General features: G+C 42.7%; 1 protein-coding gene across 1 annotated transcript in view; it reads right to left on the bottom strand.

Moving 5' to 3' along the window:
• Positions 1 to 3,794: 3,794 nt before the first annotated feature.
• The window catches only part of dnmt3bb.1 (DNA (cytosine-5-)-methyltransferase 3 beta, duplicate b.1), a 68,435-nt gene continuing 57,310 nt past the window's right edge, over positions 3,795 to 14,919 (bottom strand). Inside the window, exons 17-23 of the mRNA XM_056272799.1 lie at positions 14,551 to 14,641; positions 13,429 to 13,577; positions 12,521 to 12,606; positions 10,921 to 10,923; positions 9,599 to 9,668; positions 9,030 to 9,148; positions 3,795 to 3,936 (exon numbers count right to left, since the gene is read on the bottom strand). Coding sequence (XP_056128774.1) covers positions 3,795 to 3,936; positions 9,030 to 9,148; positions 9,599 to 9,668; positions 10,921 to 10,923; positions 12,521 to 12,606; positions 13,429 to 13,577; positions 14,551 to 14,641 — 660 coding nt within the window. The remainder of the gene's footprint in view (positions 3,937 to 9,029; positions 9,149 to 9,598; positions 9,669 to 10,920; positions 10,924 to 12,520; positions 12,607 to 13,428; positions 13,578 to 14,550; positions 14,642 to 14,919) is intronic.

A 14,919-nucleotide genomic window follows, 5' to 3' on the forward strand; every position in this document is an offset into this window, starting at 1 on the left:
CGTTTGCAGCCTGCAGAGGGAGATATTGTCGTCCTTTTGAGGTAATGATCATGTATGGCGGAAATATTCTTTAAAAAGTTTCCTCGGCGATTTGCGAGAACTGGTTGCGTTGCGAATCACATCGTGTCATTGAATAGCTCGCGTATCCCCAAAAGTGGCTGAAATACTTGACACTGCCAGCAAGTGTCATCAGTTACCTCTGATACAATAAAATCAACCCATACAACAGTTTTCTTGTCCCCTGTTACAAAAGAAGATAACATGAGGATAAACTACTTTGCGTGAGATTTCGTGTTGTTTGATACGGCTTTAATGTTTGTGGGCTATGACGACCGTTTCAAGAAGACTTATTCAATAAAACAAAGGCGACGAGGAAATTAGAATCAACTGACTAAAACTTACATTCGTAAGCGCCAATCCTTTTTAAGAATGATTTTAAACATGAAAAGATATAGAAAATTAAGGCATCACTCCGGCACTTACTCTGAAAATCCTCTACCTTGTCCTTTCATAAACGTTCCCAGGTTTGCTGTGTTAATAGTTATTTTCTGGGTCTAAATTTTCCAGTAGGCTAGGCTACTTGGAATCACAGATAGCTTATCTACTACTACTACTTTCGGCTGCTCCCGTTAGGGGTCGCCACAGCGGATCATCCGAATCACAGATAGCTTATATTGTACCTTATACCCCAGTATTAAACAGAGTTTATGCTATTATACATTTTATTTTGGGTCACCTCAAATCCCTGATATCACCTGTAAAATATTGCAATTTTTACAAGTGTCCCTTTATCAGTACGATGTATTATCTTTATAATGGATTTATCAGGGGATCGGTCTCGTTAGCACGCACGCTTTCCCAGCATTCTCTACTACGCACAACTTCCTGTTACCCAGGCACGCGCGCGCGCACACACACACACACACACTGAAAAAGGGCAAATGGGACATAAAACTTTTACTTAAGACACATACATAAACTGGTCACTAGTCTTCAGTGAAATTTTAGAATTTATAACAAGATTATTTACATACTGGGGGTGTGTCCTGCTGGCTTAATCCTAAATGCTGTCTGCAGCGCGGCCATTACCGCGTGGCTTTTTTTATTTCTAAAAATAAAAGGTGTATTACGTTTAATGTTACAAGTTGGCTTCATGGATAATGTGATGGCTGGACTCCCGTCACAAAATGCAAGGGCGTCCAAAACAGCCTCAGATTCCCCCTCAAATATTGATGGCAGGGAGAATTCCGAAGCCCCCACACCACACACGCGCGCACGTACGCACACGCACAGGCCTCTGGCGGAAGCTCTGAAGTAATGTAATATTACAGATTGCTTCATTTATTTAATATAAAAATATTTTCAAAAACCAAGCTCTTGTAGTAACACACCCAGACACACACACACACACTCACAGAGAGGTAGTTTCCTGTCCAAAAAATGATTACAAAAAAAAAAAAATATAGCAAATTTGGAACTAATGTCTGTCAGAGATATGCAACTTTATCTGCCAATTCCCGATTAAACGAGAAAATGCAAAATAATGATGGAGAAACTCTGCGAACTGATCTGTAATCAGATTAAAGGAATATAGTGGAGGGAAAACTGGACAGTATTAGCTACCTCTCCAGACTGTGTGCACATACCTGGAATGAGATATGTGAATGACGCTGTGAAGAAATTGACATTATGGTACCAATATCCATTAGTGGCATTCCTCACTGTGGTTGAGTCCTACAGTTAGCATTTACACACACACACACACAACATTTGACAGGGGCATGTTTTTATTGAGTAAAAGATGGTATAGGTAGTAGCTACACAAACATAGCAACCTTTTTTCACTAACAAATTGAAGTACAAAAATAGCACAGATTCCATTTTTATGGAATGACTTTGCACCTTAAGATTAAAAAAAAAGAAAAGAGGCCAACAAAAAACTCAGCATTCGAACTGGATAAGAAACAGGCATAAAAACAGGTATTAGGTAAAAAAAACAAAACAAAACGTTTCTCAGATAACATCAATCAAAACAAGCCTCCAAATCTAACACACTCATAGTATAAAACAACTATTGATTAAAACGTTCTAAACAGCAAGCTTCATATGTGCTGATATATACGTGCACATGATTTCAATACAACGTTTTAAACGAGCAGTTACCAAAAAAGTTGAGCAAAAAAAAAAGAAGTCTTTAAATCTTTGCGTATGGTTCAAGCATGACATTCATCTGAGATACAGTAGTATTAGTAAAAGCATGTAAACGATCGGCTGATCTGTAGAACTTTACAATCGGGTGTTGAATTCACACCTGGAACTCACATTTCCCTCAACGATATTTTGCAATCCCCCCCCCCAAAAAAAAACCAGAAACCAAAGGGAAAAAAAAAAAAAAAAAACTTCCAGGTCGTAGGTTATGAGGGTTTTAACAGCACCAAGATCAAAAAAGAGAAAGAGCCCTGAACTCCGATTAACGCCTCATGTTCTGCAAAGACCTGGATACTTAAAGATATATATAAAAAAAAGAACAGTATTTGAAATTTGTTTTTTGTTTTTCCTACAAAGAAAAGGTTGTGCATTTCGCATTAAACAAAAACAAAACTAGTGTAGTTCCCGGACAAACAAGTTGCACAGAATTTGTAAACACTTCTATGGATAAAGTATGGTAAAAAAAACAAAAAACAACAACAGCATAAAAAGTTCCAGTGATAAAAGATAGGCTATATATATATACAGGGCAAATGTGAGTAAAAAGCTACAGCATATATATTCACAACAACAATTTTTTTTTTTTTATATAAAGGGGTTGTTAAATTGCCCCATAGTATGAGGTAATGCCCTGGGTTTGTTTTGGTGACAGCCAACAGTATGTAAAGTCTTCCAGTTTTTTCCATCCATATCCTAAACAAAAGTAGTCACAACAATAGGTCAGAAAACATGTTCTAAGTCTATTAGTATTTTATCTATAAGTCTTTTGCACCATCTGGAAAGAGAATTTAGATATATGATAGTTATCTCCAAGGGAAATGATGCAAACAAATCTCTTTCAAAGAAAATGAAACAACATCCTTTTGTTTGTTGCACAGAATGGCCTACATTTAGGAATGGCAGCGGGAGATGATGGTGTCCGAGGTTTACAGTATTCTAAATATATATTTTTTCTATATTCTACATACTCAAAAACACAACTACGTTAGGATAAAGTTAGCCCTCTAGCTTCTCATTTGTCTGGAATGGTTGAGGAAGACTATCAAACGCATCTCTCACCTTGATAAACGCTTGCATTGACTGGTTTCAAGTATTCTTATGCAGTTGTTTGGTAAATGTCAGTCTGAGGCGATGTAAATATAACAAACTTTGTTTCTTTGCATCTACACAAAGCATCTTTGTAAAAATTTTCCTCTTTTTTACTCGTATCAAATCCTCCTTTAGAAAGTAAAAGTAAAATAAGGAAAAATATCACTTACACCAAACAAAATGTTGTGACTATTAAATCTTCAAGGTAAAAATGTTGCTCTGGTTCATGGAGGGTTTAAAAAAAACTTTGCTCTTAAAATTGACAACCATTTTCACAGCAGCCTACTTTTCAGGCAAATCACTGGATAGTGGGTTGTATGGCTGTAGCATGTTCTAAGCTTTTTAAACAAGACAATCTCCAGGCTAAATCTTCTAGCTAGAAACACCGTTAAGAACGAAGGTTTATCACTGCCTATTTCGTTTGTTGATGTTCGCCGATGTTTATTTACTGGTGTTTGGCAGTGCTTGGCTTGTCATTTGCCGGTGTTCGGTGGAGTCTATTCACAGGCAAAGTAGTCTTTGAGTGGTGCAAAAAGGTGTCTGATAACAGGGACACTCCAGGACCGGCCCAGTAATTTCTGTCTGGCACCACGACCCATGTTGGACACATCTGTGTAGTGAACAGGGAAACCAAATATCCTACAAGACAGAGAGAGACAAGAAACACAAGATAATAGTTCATCTATTCTATTCATTCTTCCATTTTCATTGTCGATGCAGCCTTCATCCGATTCAGGGTCGCAAGGGACCGGAGTCTATCCTGGCAGATATTAGACAGACGCCCTGGACAGAGCCAGATGCTAGTTCACCTGACTGTATTGGAGAAAAGTGCCACATCGTCCCTCTTCTCAACCAATAAGATCTGTTCCATGTTTTCAGCAACTTTGAACATCTCATCCTCATAATAGCCTGTGAGCTAATGTTAATGTCTTGCACATGGTGTTGCAGAGGTCTGATCATTAGCTGAAGGAGCAGGGATAAGGTGGAGATTCTCTGACCGAGATTGGTGAACAAGGAAACAACATTAATCAGATCCAGTCTATCACAAGGTCCCTACTCCTCAAACACTCACTCATCTCATGTTTGTATTGTGTGTGTGTGTGTATTCTCCTGAATTGCCACCATGTCGTGGTGAGGAGGACATGGCAGCACCACCTAGTCTAATGCCCCCTTTCCACTACATGGTACCGGCTCGACTTTTCGGTTTTCCATTACTAGAAAGTACCGGCATTTTTGTAACTGTTGCCACTTTTCTGGTACCACCTTTGTCGAGGTTCCAAAAAAACTGGAGCAGGTACCAAAATCAATGCAGACCAGCTACACTGAGGGGGTACTGTTATGGTAATGGAAAACGACACTGCGAGTCAAGTCGAGTTGAGCCGGTACCATGTAGTGGAAAAGGGGCATAAGAAAAGTCCAGGATGCCATCAGGAAGATGAAAATCAACAAGGCTGCTGGTCCTGATGGAATACAGGCAGAAGAAGTACTGAGGGCAGGTAGACCTACACTCCTCAAGACATATCCATGCCCTCCTACTTAAAATATGGGAAAAAGAGGAAATCCCTGCGCAACTTGGGGACAAACTCATTGTCTCTATCTTTAAGAAAGAGGACAAAGCTGAGTGCGGAAACTAGTGTGGCATTTCTCTGCTTTCCACCACAGGGAAAGCCCTGGCTGTTTTTGTCCTAACAGAGGCACCAGGGACATGATTTTTACCACCCGCCAACTCCAGAAAAAAAGCCCAGGCACAGAATCAACCATTGTACATGGCCTTTATAGACTTAACCAAAGCTTTGATTCCATAAACCGCCAGGCCCTCTGGCTAGTTCTGTCAAAAATAGGCTGCCCTGACAAATATATCAGTACTGTGACCACCTGGCAAGGCAAGGAAAGGCAAATTTATTTGTATAGCACATTTCAGCATCAAGGCAGTTGAAAGTGCTTTACATAAAACATAAAAAGCACTAAGAAAAGCAACATAAGCCAATAAAAAGACATTTTAAAACAAATAAAAACAGAGTAAACGTTACAGTGGAGTGTAAGATGATAATCAAAAGCTTCAAGTTTTATATAATAAAAGGCAGCAGCAAACAGGAAGGTCTTCAGCCTTGATTTGAAAGAACTGAGAGTTGCAGCAGACCTGCAGTTTTCCAGGAGTTTGTTCCAGATATGTGGTGCACAAGAACTAGCTTAGTGCTGTGCCACAAAGTCCCACCCAGTTTTCCAATCGGTCTAGCAATATGTTGTAGTCAACTGTGTCAAATGCAGCACTGAGATCCAATAATACCAGGACTGAGATTCTGCCACTGTCTGTGTTTTGGCGGAAGTCATTAAAGACCTTAACAAGAGCAGTCTCAGTGCTGTTGTGTGGTGTGGTCCAAATCCTGACTGGAAGACATCAAAACTGTTGTTTAGTGCAGAAAAGTTGTTAGGCTGCTGGAAAACAGCATTTTCAATTATTCCACTTCGAAATGTGAGGTTTGACATGGTTCTATAATTGTTCATTAGTGAAGTGTCTAGATTATTCTTCCCCCCCTTTTTTCACCCAAATTGTATCTGGCCAATTACCCTATGTTTCCAAGTTGTCCCGGTTGCTGCTCCACCCTCTCTGCCTCCTCCGATACACGTGGAGTCTTTTCACCTGACAGTGAGGAGTTTCTATGGTGACAGAATAGTGCCAAAAAGCACTCGCGCGATAAAACATGCATTCGGGCGCATTATATTATTTCACATACATAGATATTAACTGCGAGTGCGCAAATTATCTCTGTGCACACGTACTCAGAGGAAACTGCTCCCCGAGAGAGGAAAAAAATGCTGCGAGCGAGGAGGAATCTGTGACCAGCGCGCCAAACAACCACTCGAAAATCACTCCGCTCTCTCTAAGTTGATTTCTGCTCGCGCGAAGTGAATTTCTGCTCTCTCGCCTGAAACTTTTGGCACAGTGGGGGAGGGAACCAGGGGGCGGTACTGGCTCTGCTGTGATTGGTCGTTTCTGAAGAGCGACATTTGATTGACAGCCCTCCTTTCAGAAAGCCCGGGAAAGTGAACTCCCAGTCCCTGAAGAAGACGGCATTACCACTTCGTTTTCGAACTCCGCTGCTGAGCAGGCATTTTTTCAGGTAGGGTAACCTAGATTGAATTCGACTATTTGCAATGAATGAAGATAGTGGCTTTAGTAGAGTTTCATGAAAATATGTTTCTGAGAAATATGTTGTGTAGTGTAGTTAACTTAATTACCAGCATTAGTCTGCGTGCATTCTATCTAGATTAAATTTTACACAAGCCACTGTTTTCATTCATCACAAATGCTCGAATTCAGCCAAGGGTTTCTTACCTGAAGTAACCTCTGCCCAGACGCCGTTGTCTTCTTTGTTTCAGCAGACTTCCATGAGAAAAGGGCTGTCAATCAAATGTCGCTCTTCAGAAACGACCAATCACAGCAGAGCCAGTACCACCCATGGTTCCCTCCCCCACTGTGCCAAAACCGCCCCTGGTTCCCTCCCCCCACTGTGCCAAAAGTTTCAGGCGAGAGAGCAGAAATTCACTTCGTGCGAGCAGAAATCAACTTTGAGAGAGTGGAGTGATTTTCCAGTGGTTGTTTGGTGCGCTGGTCACAGATTCCTCCTCGCTCGCAGCATTTTTTTCCTCTCTCGGGGAGCAGTTTCCTCTGAGTGCGCGCGCACAGAGATAATTTGCGCGCTCGCAGTTGATATCTACGTGTGTGAAATAATATAATACGCCCGAATGCATGTTTTATCGCGCGAGTGCTTTTTGGCACTATTCTGTCGCCATAAGTTTCGCCAGGGGGATGTAGCGCGTGGGAGGATCACGCTATTCCCCCCAGCCCCCCCCCCGACCGACCAGAGGAGGCGCTAGTGCAGCAACCAGGACATATACCCACATCTGGCTTCCCACCCGCAGACACGAACAATTGTATCTGTAGGGACGCCCAATCAAGCCGGAGGTAACACGAGGATTCGAACCGGGATCCCCGTACGCAACGGAATAGACCACTATGCTACTCGGATACCCCTAGATTATTCTTTTTTAATAGTGGCTTGATGACTGCAGTTTTTAGGCCTTGTGGGAAGAGATCTGAGAGAATAGATGTGTTGACAACTTGTAGAAGATCTGAGGACATGCAATTAGAATTTTTTTTGACAAACCTTGTTGGCAGACTATCAAGGCAGCAGGAGGAAGATTTCAGATGTTGTAAAATGTCCTCTAAGTTTTTATGGTTGATGGGATCAAATAGTGTCATGCTATTTGAATTGATTTTAGGTTGTCACAGGGACAACACATGCCCTGTACCTAATACGGAGGCACTGGCTGCCTGTCAATTTTTCTAAATTGTGTCACTGAAGAAGGACGCAAATTCAATGCAGGCCCTGGTAGATAGAAATTCAGAGGCTACATAACAATATGTCAGCTAGAGTACTCAGCAGCTATGGAGACGAGACAGAGTCCTTCAAGGTCCACACAGGAGCTAAACAGTGTTGTGTCATTGCCCCAACCCTGTTCTCTGTCTTCATCACCACCATCCTTCACCTCACGAGTCCCAATCTGCCTCAGGAAGTCAAAATCATGTACAGAACTGATGGGAATCTTCTGAACATTAACAGATTTAGGGCTAAAAGTAAAACCACCACTAAATCCATCATTGAGCTGCAGTACGCCGACAACAACACCTTAGTGTCCCTCATAGAAGAGGAACTGCAGCGTATACTGGATGCCTTTGTGAAGACATACAAGCAGCTTGGCCTGGCCATTAGCATAAAAAAGACCCGTATCCTCTACCAGCCCCCATCCAACAGAAATATGCCTGCTCTGCCCCCATCCATCTCTGTAGACAACACCAGACTCAAAAACATGGAACAGTTCCCGTATCTTGGCAGCCTTCTCTCCTCCAAAGCCAACATTGACATTGAAATACACCATTGTCTCAGTTGTGCGGCCAGGCCTCAATATTGAGGAAAGGGTTTTTGAAAACCGTGACCCTTCAGGCCACAACAAAAATTCTGGTGTATAAAGCGGCAGTGCTGCCCACCCTACTGTATGGGTCAGAAATGTGGACCACATATAGAAGGCACCTGAAGGCACTTGAGGCATACCACCAGCAATGACTCAGGAGGATCCTTAACATCAGCTGGGTGGATAAGTGCACCAACTTCAGCATCCTCAAGGAGGCAAACATGCCTACTATAACTGCTACCATTGCACAACATCAGCTGAAATGGACTGGCCATGTCCTCTGCATGCCTGACTCTTGCCTCCTGAAACAAGACAATTACTCTCAGCTCGCGACAGGATGCCGTGCTCCAGGAGGACAAAAGAAGTGATATAAAGATAAAATCTAGGTCCACATCAAAAGGCTTGGCATCGACCTTAACACCTGGGAACAAACAGCAAAAAAACAGGGCCTGGAGACTGGTTATACATGAGGGTGCTTTGTGCTACAACCATGATCTCTACTGTACTGCTGGAAACAAGCACAGACTCAGAAAGGAGCGAGTTACCAGAAAGGCCCAAACCACATCCTCAATCACTCCTTCATACCCTTGCCCACATTGCCCCAAGACATGCGGCTCCAGGATTGGCCTCTACGCCCACCTGAAGACCCATAAGGACCCAGAAAGAGGACAGTCATACTCGACCCCGAGTGACTGCCGATGGTGTGTGTGCGTGTATGTGAGTGTGTGCGTGTATGTGTGTGCATGCGCGGTCCTTACCTCTCCAGCTCAGTACACCAGAGGATATCCTCCTTCCCGTTCATCATGACAGGAAAGTGTTGATCCTTCCCTTGTTTGATGGAGTTGGAACGAGTAGTGATGGTACGCACCTTCCCAAACTAAAGAATACACACATAGACAGGCATATGGTCAATCAGTAAGACAGACGGGCAGACTAAGGCAACTAAGGCAGACGAAGAGATGAGGACAGAAAGACACACAGACACAGAAAAGCAGACAGACTAACATAGACACAGAAAAGCAGAAATATATATCCAACTACAGTATGAACAATCAAGGGGCGGATTCACAGCTGCTATAGTTTGACCCTGCAGGCTTTAAACTGTCCTGAAAGTACATGAATAGAAATTAAAGTTACTGTTAAACTTTACATTTACATAAGCAGGGACTTTTGTTAAGCATATAAGTTCCTTTTAATTGTCCCTATGCTTCACAGTCATATAGTTTGCACATATTTCCTTCTTGCAGCCACCTAGTATAATTGTTGTTAGTCATCAAGCAGCTTATCTTAAGCTGTACTTTACTATTGTTGAAAAATGATATCAGACCTTAGCAACTCTCCCATGCTCCAGACAGTCCTGTAGCTGCAGTTTGTCCATTCCAGTGGCACAAAGAGGCCTAGAGAGAGGCAGAGATGAAGAAAAAGACAAGCGTTTATATATTACGTTCAACATATAGGATACGATACGACAAGAGATCATTGATGAAGATATGATATGTTACGATACTAAAAACGTTATCTATCCCTGTGGCGAATTGCGACATGCAGTTGAAGCGGACCACAGTGTTGTGTTTTTCAATAAGTATGGTTTTAAATGGCCCTGTGATGGTCTGTCGGCCTATCCGGGGTGTCTCCCCGCCTGCCGCCCAATGACTGCTGGGATAGGCTCCAGCATCCCGCGACCCTGAGAGCATCCATCCATTATCCAAACCGCTTGGTTTAGATAATGGATGGATGGCTGTATGGATGGTTTTAAATGGCCTGAAATCATGTAGTTTTTCATTCGTTTTTCCATCCATCCATCCATCATCCAAGCCACTTATCCCAGTTGGGGTCACGGGATGCTGGAGCCTATCCCAGCAGTCACTGTGCAGCAGGCGGGCCAAGCCACCAGTCCATCACAGGGCCGACACATTCACACCTAGGGACAATTTAGTACGGCTGAGTCACCTGACCCACATGTCTTTGGACTGTGGTAGGAAACCGGAGCAACCGGAGGAAACCCACGCAGACACTGGCAGAACATGCAAACTCCACAAAGAGGACAACCTGGGATGACCCCCAAGGTTGGACAACCTCGGGGCTCAAACCCAGGACCTTCTTGCTGTGAGGCGACTGTGCTAACCACTGCCTACCGTTTCATCATGTTTTTTCTTTATTTTATATTCCAAAATATTTCTATTGGCAAAAGGAATTATCAGGGTTGGGCAGATGTGTTCCACATTGTTATAAAGTTTACATTAAAAGAAAAGAAAGAAAAGGGAGCAATAACGACATTGATAATAGTGATAAAATAAAACAGCCCTGCACTACCCTGCTCTCCCACCCCCATCCCCCCACCCCTTTGACTGTCCAGAGTAGTTTTAAGGCAGAATATTTAGCAATAAATAAATAACACGTAAAGCTGCAGCTATTTCCATGAAGTCAGTTGTTATTTTCATGTCAAGGGCAGAGGTAAAATGCACGCCATGTTATGTTGTTTAGGTGTTATGGAAGTATGTTAAAAAGGGTTCCTAAGTGTTTTAGAATTTCTTCTCCGAACCACTGACTGAAACGCGCAACATCTCCAGGTCGAGGCAGGACATTACATCTCGAAGCCACTGACTAAGTGTAGGCAGGGCAGCATCGCATCCTCCCACCTGAGCAAACCTGCTTGTCTGGCCAAGAGTGAAGCAAAGGTCACCTTGTGGCACTCTACAAATGTCAAATGAGGAGTCACTCCACCAGTAACGCCGAACAAAGCGATCAGAGAGTCTGGGTCTAGGTTACGCTTTAAAATGCTGGATAGAGTGTGAAAAACATCTTTCCAGAATTTTTCCAAGTGAGGGCACAGCCAGTACATGTGTACCAGGTAGCATCACTGTTTTTGCATTTGTCGCAGGTGGGGGTGACATCAGGACAGATGCTAAATCATTTAACCTTAGACATGTGGGCCCTATGAACCACCTTAAATTGCACTGGGCAGTGTCTTGCACAGAGTGGGGATGTGTGTATTGACGTGAGAAAGGAATCCCATTGGTCAACAGATAGTGCATGTCCCAAATCGTGTTCCCAGGCTGTTTTAATCTTGTCTAGAGGTGGACATGTCAGCATGGACATTTTTCTGTATAACATTGACAGTGCACCTTTAGACAGTGGGTCAAAGGAGAGAAATGTGTCGACAGGGTTAGTGTCAGGTTTTTCAGGAAAGCACGGTAAGATAGAACGCATATTGTCTGACCTGTAAATTTTGAAAGGAGTGCGTTCTGGGCAAGTTGTATTTCTCAGACAGCTGGGTGAAAGACATAAAACAGTTGTTTTTGAACATGTGTTTTTCTTTATTTTAATATTTCATAGATATTTTGTCAAAACAACAAAGGACAAAAGAAATTTGGCAATATGCTATATAACTTGACTGCCAACTACAGATGGAGCCGTACCAGGGGTGTCACGATATACCGGTATTGACGATAACTGCGATATTTGAAAAAATTAAATATTGATATCATGTTAATAATACACATATGATTATATCGGACGCCCCCCACACACACACACACACACAGACCTGACATGACGCCGTGACACAGTAACTCGCTAGCTACTATCACAGTGTGTGGCTACTACTGCCACGCAAAATCATGTTGAGAAAAATGGAAAGAGGAAAATATGATGTACGGACATGGTCAGTGGACATTAAATCACAGTTAGTTGTCAGGCTGTGTTCTCACACACAAATGCTCTGTCCCCTGCTCCCCGCACGTGATTTTGTTTCAGCTGACATTGTATTGATGGCAGATGTGTAGATCGTTTGTTTATCAGTTCATCTGGTTGCCTTTTCACTATCCATTAAGTGTAATTGTTCTTTTTATACGCTTTTGTACACTTATGGTTACAGACTCTCTCTCCACCTCCCTGTACTTGTAATTTGAGTGTAATTCATTTGCCAAAAAAGAGACAAAACACACAATAGACAAAGTTAAAGATGAATTTGGCTGATAGCATTGTTATTATTCCTTTGGCCATGAAAATCGTGTAGTGAAAATCTGATATTGTGACAGCCCTAATCTACACTATGTAAATTTCAAGTATAAGCGCTACACTATTTTTCTTTAAACTCTTTGTGCTTCAGGGAAAAGTGTTCTGCAATATGGAGCTCTGTGAGCAATAATGACACACAACTTGTAAGCTGTTTTCAGCAGAATGAGATAAAGCTATAGGATAAATACTACAATTATGTGGTAATATTTAACTTTGACTTAACGCCTACCTGTTCATGCCAGGCAGGTTACCCCAGAAATAGCGGGCACGGTGGGCAGCAGACACCTCGATGGCATCAATCATCACCGGGTTACACTGTGAGAGACACACACACACACACACACACACACACACACACACACACACACACACACACACACACACACACATCCGCATGTAAATAAATGCACACTCAGAAATTGGGCTTAAAAGTTGTGCCTTCTATGGAAAAAGACATCCACTGGGGTAAATAATGGGGAACGACAATGGCTAAAGAAGACATTTACACTCACAAGACCTTCAGTAAAGGATGTCATTGATCGCTGGTAAGAACTCCAGTAGTTTGGGTTTATTTTAATCGACCAATATTGCGTACACAATTGTACACTCTTAACAAAACTATGGATCAAAATTTTTTTTTGGATTTTCCCCCATTTTTCTCCCCAATTGTACTTGGCCAATTACCCCACTCTTCAGAGCTGTCCCGGTCGCTGCTCCACCCCCCTCTGCCGATCCGGGGAGGGCTGCAGACTACCACATGCCTCCTCCGATACATGTGGAGTCGCCAGTCACTTCTTTTCACCTGACAGTGAGGAGTTTCACCAGGGGGACAGAGCGTGTGGGAGGATCACGTTACTCTCCCCAGTTCCCCCTCCCCCCTGAACAGACGCCCCGACTGACCAGAGGAGGCGCTAGTGAAGCGAGCAGGACACATACCCACATCCGGCTTCCCACCTGCAGACACAGCCAATTGTGTCTGTAGGGACGCCTGACCAAACTGGAGGTAACACGGGGATTCGAACTGGCGATCCCCGCGTTGGTAGGCAACGGAATAGACCACTATGCTACCCAGTCACCCTATAATATTTTTCTTAATATGATTCCAGAGAGTATGTATGCCCAAGAGCTGTTGCTTACCTCAAGAAATCGTGAAATATCTCTCTTGTCATTGACACCCATGGCAACCACGTTTTCAAACATCCAGAAGAAGGGGCGGTCTTCTCCTTCTTTAGGCTTGGCCTCACTCAGCAGGCGGTAAAACTCAAAGAACAATCGTCCTGTACCTTCTGAGGCGCAAAAGAAAGGGGGAGGGGTCTACAAGCTTAGTGTGCCATATATACTTGTTGGCCACAACAGATTTGCTTCTTCTTCAAACTCATCATTGTCTGCCTTATTATTATGCATTTGGCGGCTATGGTGAAGATGTAAAGAGCTATGCATTGTTAATTTTCCTCAGGAAAGTCCTACCATACAGTTACCATTCGAGTGCTTAATTACAACAGCGTTCATGATTTGAATATTCATAGATAGTCTATTGCCTTTAAATACACCAGTGAAGAAAAGCACCCAAAATAGTCGTTTGCATGTAAATCTTCAGGATCGTAGGATTGTATTGCAGAACGACAATGCCGCGGCTCAAAAGCAAGCATGCACGCCAACAAAGCTTAATTTACATTGCTACAGCCTAGAAGCCTACATATGCTAGCGAGGGAGGAGGAGTGGAGGACATCCTCATCCAGTGGTTATGGTCAAAAGAATCTAATTACCAATCATGTTCTCATCGGGGAACTTTTTGATTATAAATTAAAAATAAGAGAAAGCTTGAACATTAATCAGACATTTGTGACAGTATAGAGACGTACGCTATGAATAAGATAGAAAGCAGATTACTTTGTGGAGCCAAATTACTGTGGCAGTCCTCTTAAAATTACATTGAACTCAACGGTATTAAGAACATCTCTAGAGCCGTATTATTCTGCAAAATTTTCTGCGATGTCGGATTCATTAAAAAGCAAACTTTTGACTAGATTGCCAATGAAGAGGTCTACAAAGTATATCAAATCAAACATAGGAACCAGCATCTGGTTTCTTCCTCTGCATATGTATGTGCTTAAGGTGTGTATGTTATATGGGCATGAACAATAACATTAAATGCACATAAAAAAATGTCATCGGTAACAAATAATCAGCCTGACTTTCAACTGTGAAATGTAAGATACAACGTGAGACAAGACAAATATCTCGTGGTCATCAACCCACCGTAGAGACCCTTCCTGGCCGGGTTGACGATTGACAGGTCGTTGCAGGGACTTCCACCAATCACAAGGTCGAACGGGCCCCACGCGTCAATCTGAGGGCGACAACAGCACCACCTACTGTTAGACTGAGGGAGTGGCAGGACTGGACAGAACAGAACCGCTTGAAAACTTTTGATACTTTCTCTGACGAACTGACGGACACATAACTGACTACATGAGCTCTGGTGAGACCCCCCCCTCCCCCCAATTTGCAAAACGTAGTTTTCCTTGATGCTCTCTAAACAGGCATTTAATTCCCGAAGCCCTGTACTTATTAGCTAATTTAGATATTCTCAATTACGCAGACAGTCTCTGATACACATCGCCTTTG

Source organism: Lampris incognitus, chromosome 2 (genome assembly GCF_029633865.1).
Source record: "Lampris incognitus isolate fLamInc1 chromosome 2, fLamInc1.hap2, whole genome shotgun sequence".
NCBI classification, from domain to species: domain Eukaryota; kingdom Metazoa; phylum Chordata; class Actinopteri; order Lampriformes; family Lampridae; genus Lampris; species Lampris incognitus.